The 7,470-nt window shown below is 36.7% G+C and overlaps 1 protein-coding gene across 1 annotated transcript in view; it reads left to right on the forward strand.

Annotated features, from left to right (window-relative positions):
• The window catches only part of NBAS (neuroblastoma amplified sequence), a 154,199-nt gene that overhangs the window by 140,193 nt on the left and 6,536 nt on the right, over window positions 1–7,470 (forward strand). The window contains exon 47 of the mRNA XM_009072753.1: window positions 1,836–1,964. Within this exon, the coding sequence (XP_009071001.1) occupies window positions 1,836–1,964 (129 nt within the window). The remainder of the gene's footprint in view (window positions 1–1,835; window positions 1,965–7,470) is intronic.

Here is a 7,470-nt window from a genome sequence, read left to right on the forward strand (position 1 = left end):
GTGTATTTCTTCATCAAGAGAGATTGTGGATTGTCTGTACTTGGACATGGTAGGTAAGACTGAGTATGTCTGCTAGACATGCTACCATCAGGCGGAAAGTTACTCAACTTGTCTGGCTGATTTTGAGAGACTTTCAGATAGAAAGGGTTACTAAGCATGGTAAAATTGCCGTTTTGTTCATGTTATGTATCTTACGACTCTCAGAATTTATTTTTCTGAATATGTTGCATATATTGCGGTGGATACACATTTTCAAGAGAAGGAGATGTAGATTGAGTCTCTAACTTTGCATTCAGTAGGTTTGCTGGAATGGTAGGTATACTGCTCAAAAGAAATAAGATGGAATATGAAATTATCAGGAGTTTAATAAGCATATGAATGATCAGACAAAGCTGATCTTCTTACTCCTTGATCCCACACCATAGCCTTCCCTAGAAGCATCAACAGTCAGTAGCAGTACAGACTACAAGTTTAAAGAAACAAGTCTGGATAAGAGAACAAGCCTTGCCGTAATGACTCAGAGCTCAGTGTATGGAATATATCCTTCTAGGCTGTGTTTCTTGAAGGTATAAATTTAGAATAGACTGAGCAAGTGCAGCCGGAAAGCTCCCTGTCCCAAGGAAGGCCAGATGTCTCTGCAGTACATTACAGTTTGAGCATATAATGTCTCCTCATCTTCAAACAATTATTAGTCTTTTAGGTTCATAGCTACTGAAACCGTGCTGATAAAAGTGTGGATCATTGTGGTCATCAGGTTGTTACAATTGTCATTAAACTGCAAAAGATGTAAAAAATATGACTTGCATTCTCTCAGCATAGTATTTGGCTGATGAGCTCCTTTGACAATTGTTCTCAAAATGCTGAAATGAAACAGAGCACCTCTAAGAGATGGATACTATTTTCAAAGCAACTATCATACAGTATCCTGAGTCCTTAGTATCTTGGAATATGGGACATCTCTGATGGACCTCACTGGGAAATGGTTGTGACAAACAACCGAAATTCTCAGAAATTACAAAAATGGAAAGGAAAGGGAAGTTTGATTTATAACATGATGTTTTTGTTGGAATACTTCTCGATGTATAAATTAATAAATTACTGCAACATTGAGGTAAAAAAGCCAATCCACAAGTTAAGTGTAGGATGTTTTATTTGATTGTTTTAACTAAAGGCTAAGGTAAAGATTTGGAAATGCACAGTAGGTTTGTTGGAGTTTCTTGCTTTTATTTTTGAAGATATTTTTCTTGACAGTTTCTTGAAGATGTGTGGTGCTAAATTTGTGCTATATTATAAAATATAAGATACTAGATGAATGACAGAAAGTTAATTTTCTAAACTTTAATAGTGTATAAAATACCATATAAAATTTGGAAACATTTTGCAACAGAATTTATGATGTTGAACTCTGGTATGTACTGTTTTTCCTCTTTATCTTGTTCCACTTTTATGATTGCATAATTGAGTTACAGAAATGTCACAGTTGCCTGTTAAAGTTTCTTCCTGTGCTTTGCAGTATTTCAGGAAGCACATATATATTAGTCCCACAGAGAACTATGATTGCTCTGTTATTTTTTCAGTAAAACTCTGGGTTGTAATGGTGATTCAATACCTGCCTTGTCTTACTCTAACAAATGTTGCACTTTAACCCTGTATTCCACATTTTTTAAAATTTATCCTTTCAAATTTCTGAAGAGTTATTTCCAACAGGGAATTCATTTGTTGTGGAAGTTTGTTTTTTATCTTGCATTTGACATAAAATTTTCATAAATTTTAGTATGAATGATGATGTTACTATCTCCAGAGATCTCCTTGAATGAGTTTACTTTTATTTTCAGTGTATAAAAGAATTATGTTTGCTGCTGCTTAACCAGTCCCTCCTGCTGCCGTCCCTGAAACTGCTGGTAGAAAGCAAAGACCAAGATCTTCATGCTGTGGCACTGGAGCAGATAACAGCTGTTGCTAAGGTATGAACAGTTGAATTAACCACCTTTCAGAGCTTGGGATAATAAATTAGCTCTTTTATCTTCATGTAGTAGGCAGAGACTACTGAGACACTATTATTAAGATTTTCCATAGCTATTGTGTCCACAATGAGGAGTAACACAGGGCTAGTAAGAGCTTTTATATATACTTGAGGTGATTAAACCTTATAGCACTTTCTTTTAATTACCTAATATGCTATTTTAAGTCAGTGTGGTTGAACAGAAACCATTCCATTATATAAAGTAGATTTTTCATATTCTCAGACCCTAGGGGGTTTTTTAAGTGATAGTAGTACATCAGATGACTTGGCTTGTTTCTGCCAAGCTTGGCAATCTGCTGATATAAACATGGAGAGCTGTTACATCACTGGTTTTGTTGTGATGGTGTGTTTGGGGACTTTAATGCAGTTCTAAACAGGTTTTATTCAATACTGTAGCAAAGCTGCTGGAGAAAAAAATTAAATACTGTCTTTTTTTCTTTGGACAAGAACTGAAAGTCATTACAGTATATTTTTCAGTTGCTTTATTACATTACACTGCTTTCTTTTTCCTCTGTATTTGCTTTTCAGTTAAGAAGGAACACCTAAAAACCCAAAAGGTAGTCTCCTAGACAAAAGCATTATATCATCTTTTATCTTGTTTTCTAAAAACCAGGCTGGGTTTAAAACTATTTGAATCTCTTAATTGAACTTGTGTATGTGCAGTTTGACTTTCTTGGATTTTGTTATCTGTGGTCTACGATCTAATACTGAGAAAGGAGTTACTGTCTCTGACCTTTTTATGAAAGAGAATAGCTTTCCTGTCCAACTCCATTAATGCCACTGATTGTTTCCAGAATTACAATATTTAGATAGAAAAGTCTCATCTCCAAATGAGATTTCCAAATTCTTAAGGAGTTTTTGGTTGTGTATTAGAATACAAAATAATTAATAGTGTATTCTCCATATGCTACTTCAAAATGAAACTGCTCATATGGAAGCAGATGAAACCATGTTTATCTTCTTAAAATAAGCATCCCCCAAACACAAAAGCTTTAAAAATGTGATTTGTAGGAATTCAGATTAAAATCATAGCTGCCTTCTAGGGCAGGCCCTCTGCTCTAGGTACATTGGTCACCACAAATTTTTCACATTACTTAGTTGCAACAAACTGCAAATCCTGTACCCTAGTTTCACGCCGTGCTCTGTTCCCTGGGAAAGTTATTGTACATCCTGCTCTTCCCAAGATTCTCCCTTAAGTCTCTCCTCCTCACTTACTCCTATTCATATGCTATGCCTTTCCTTTTTACACTGCACATTGTATTCCAGAAGCTTTCTCTTTTTACATCCATTGGATAGTTCAAGAAACTTGATCTCCTTTCGGAAATAGTGAGGACCAGTCAGAGAAGCAATAGATCTGGCAGCATAGACTTCATCTCAGATATTGCTAATTTTACTTAGAAAGGACTTAGTTACCAAAATGGGTGAAGCATCACATCAGCTTTTTTAACATCTTGTCTATGAACATTTGAAACAGTAGCAGGGTATCTTAAATGTAATACACATCCGCTTGTATGAAAATTCCAATACCATCAATAGCCTCCATTTTGAATTTGGAGTGTTTGCTAGTTGAGTTTGGCATTTAAGCAAAGAACCACCTTGCAAGTGTTCCTGTTCCCTTTTGGTTATACTAACAAACCACAAATTTACTACCTGCAGTTTTAGATTTTATGTCTGCAAAGCAAGGCTCTTTCATAACTTTTTAAACATGATGATCGCACTGAAAAGCAAGACTGAATCTGATATATGCTTGCACTTTCTCATCTCCATGTTCTTGTTAACCTTTTAAAATTGACTTTTTTATTAACAAATGAAAGCTGCTGTATAAGTGACTAGCTCTGAAACTCGCTAGCAGGAATTTGTGTCCGCGTACATTTTATTTAACTATTTTTAAAGCATAATGCTGTGCAGTAGTGCTTTCTGAATGGTAACTAATTGTATTGCTCTCTTAACTGGCCTTTTCTTTCTAGTGTGCTCCAGCTTTCAATTTCCTACACTCCAGGTTGATTACATTATATTGGAGTTTTAGGGCCAGGAACCTTTTTATCTTCTTACTAATATAAAGCACTTTGTACACCTGTGCATGCCTAAAATAATTTTCTTTTTGGCCTTCTTATACAGGAGGGAGCTTGATAAGCTGTTCCTAATTTTTCCTTCTAAATTCAGTATTAATTTGAGCTCATAATTCTGTAAGAATGCTGAATACCTAGAATTTCCAAAGCATTTAGCTTTGGTCTAATGTTTAATTTTAAGTCAACAGAAATTTAACTATTGACTTTATTATGTCAGGCATAGAGCTTAGCCAGTACCTCGAATATGGCATTCCACTGGCAGTGTTAGAAAAGCAGCGAGTACAGAAGAGTGTTGTGCTAAATGGAAAAGCTGTTTTTATATGGTGTTGAAAAGTATGTCTTACTCCTTGCTTTATATGCATCTCTTATGATTACATTATTTGCTGTTGTACTAAAAGTGCTTATATTACTTAGCTATGGCAGTGTTGTTTATTCAGTATAATTTTTTATGCCTACCTTTTGCTTTTTAAATAACAGTATTTGTACTGTTAATGCTTTTTTTTGTAGAATTCTTAATAAATTTTTCATAGGAAGGCCATTTCTACTTACATTAAACAGGAAATGGACAAATAACATCTGGCAAAGGGGAATCATAGCTATTGATTCCCTGATGTAGTGCTAGCACAGCTCACAAACATGGCTGCGAGAAAAATACAGCACTTGCTTGCTGATAGGATGTATTAGTTAGCCATTTGTTGTATGTTGCTGACAGCTTTATGGATGTTTACAGTTAAGGATGATGCTGAAGTGCTGATACTAGGAATTGTATAGCTTTTGCCCGTAATAAAACAACCAAGTTTTTGTGTAAGCTTTTTTGAAATTGCAGACCTCTCTTTTTATTGTGTGTCTTTTAATGAACTACCACTTGCATTTTTTTGGGGTAACAGAAGTAACTACTCTGTCTTGTGTGGTGTGTGAATAATTTAAAAAATCAGTTTACTTAAATAAGCATGTTACTGTCGATAGGGCCTTAAAAGTCTGATTGTTTTTGAGAAGGGTTTCTGTGTTGTCTGTGCACTTGGTTATCTTTCAGAGATTAAGACTGACTTTTATACCTCTGACAGAGCAAGGAAATATTCTATTACCTGTTGGCACCTATAATGTTAAAACAGCTAATAAGTGGAAGTTAATATAAGCAGTGAAAATACTTCTTCAATCAAGATTTTATTACAAAATAGAGCTAGAAAAATGTTTTTGTCTATAACAATACCTTAGCTCCATTTGTATACTACACTTTGAGTGATGTAGTACTAAGTCTACCTTTGCAACATGATTTACAGAAAAATGTAATATGAAGAATCATAAATAATGTGTGAAATAATCGAATTTCCAGTGTTCTCCAGTGTCTTATGCCATTTATGGCTGCTCACTTGATGAGTACCCTTTGAAAGAAATATTGTTAAATTATGTGTATATAAGCTAATAGTGATTATGGTAAAATATCTTTCTGTAGTTTATTTTTATAGGGTTAATATATCTGTTTTCTTCTCCCCTTATTTATTTGTTCTATAGATATAGACTCCACTAAGGAATTAAATGAAAAGCATTTTTACCTCCAGTAGTAGTGGATAGGGAATACTCTGGCAAACAGCAGGTTCAGTTCTTTTCTGCTGTTATGTCATCAGCAACTCTTATCTTTCATAAAGCATGAATTTTTATAATGCATAAGTTTTGGGTGAAATATTGCCTATTGGTAATACCAGAACCTCTAGACGCCTTCACAAACAGTGCTGACAGAGAATTGCCCAGACCCTGACTTGTCCCTTAGTGATGCAAAAGATAACACCTGACCTGCTTTGGCTTCTCTGAAATTCTCACTTCAGGACAGATTATTCTTTTCAAGACATGTTTCATCATAACAAGTATTGGTACAGTGTCCATGTAGGCTGTATTAGCAACCAGAAGAAAATACTCGACGCTGATAGGTGTCCTTGGTCTTGGGGAGCAGAATTCTTGCATTCATGGTTGCAGTGATTTATCAGTAAAGCCTTCTAGATGCCTCAAGTTTTCTTCCCCTGAGTACATCATAAGAGGTGCCACCTGGAGTAAAGCTGATCTTCACCCATCTATTTCACACACAAACTTGCTTAAAACTCAAGGACTCCCTCTCTGGATGCCCAGGGAACCTGCTGCCTTGGTAGACATGAAAGCCTCAAGCCTGAGCTCATTTCATAATACTAATGTGCTTATGGCAAATCCCCAGGCAGGCCTGCTTAACCCTTACTAATTGTACACTGGCAGCAGCAAGTTCAGCTTAACACAAGCTGCCATTCTGGTTCAGAAATACAGAAAAAGTGAATACAGGTTGTGAAGGAAACAGCTTTGAATGCCTTGCACTCTATCTAAGAGCAGCTCTTAATAGTCTAGGGTAATGCTCCTCACAAGCCTGCTGAAGATGTGCAAAGTTTAGACAGAGTGCAAATGGGTCCTCACTTCTTTTGACAGAAGCTTTGCTGATGTGTGGTTCTCCATCTGTAGATGCAGATCCATTTATACATTCTGTGTTAAAGAGACATTTGAAGAAATGCACAGGTGCTGTAGAGCTGCTTCAGTGGAAATAAGTGCATCTCTTGCAATTCTGTGTCTATGCTGTCTCACTTCATATATAAATACATATGTCTCTACAGGGATAAGCATTGATCATCACACTCTAAAGGAATTAGCTGTTCATCAGAGATAATCGAGTCATAGATGGACCTTAAAGATCATCTAGTTCCAGCCCTCCTGCCATGGGCAGGGACACCTTCCACTAGACCAGGCTGCTCAAAACCCCACTTGGCCTTGAAAACTTCCAGTGATGGGGCATCCACAACTTCTCTGGGCAGCCTGTTCCAGTGTCTCATCACCCTTACAGTAAAGAATTTCTTCCTAATATCAAAATCTACCTTCTTTCAGTTTAAAGCTATTCCTCCTTGTGCTGTCCCTCTATACTCTTGTGAAAAGTCCCTCTCCAGCCCCCTTTAGGTACTGGAAGGCTGCAGTATGGTCTCCCTGGAGCCTTTTCTTCTCCAGGCTGAAAACCCCAACTCTCTTAGCCTGTGTTCATAGGAGAGGTGCTCCAGTCCTCCTGAGATTGTTGTTGTGGCCTCCTCTGGACCCATTCCAACAAGTTCATGTCTTTCTTGTGCTGGAGGCCCCAGACCTGGATGCAGTTGTCCAAGTACCCTCATGAAAGCATAGATAGCATTTGAATGGCTACACTTCATTGCTTGAAAGTAGACTTTATCCAATACCTACATAGATAGATATGCAAGTCAGTGAAAAAAATTCAGGTGGTGTTCTTCTTAATGTAATTATCCCCATTAGTTCTTTACTTGTACACACACTTGTACGCTGTGTGTTGGCATCCCACTAAATCTGTTGTGTCAAATCCTGCTG

The sequence above is a fragment of the Acanthisitta chloris genome, unplaced genomic scaffold, assembly GCF_000695815.1.
Source record: "Acanthisitta chloris isolate BGI_N310 unplaced genomic scaffold, ASM69581v1 scaffold704, whole genome shotgun sequence".
Taxonomy (NCBI): domain Eukaryota; kingdom Metazoa; phylum Chordata; class Aves; order Passeriformes; family Acanthisittidae; genus Acanthisitta; species Acanthisitta chloris.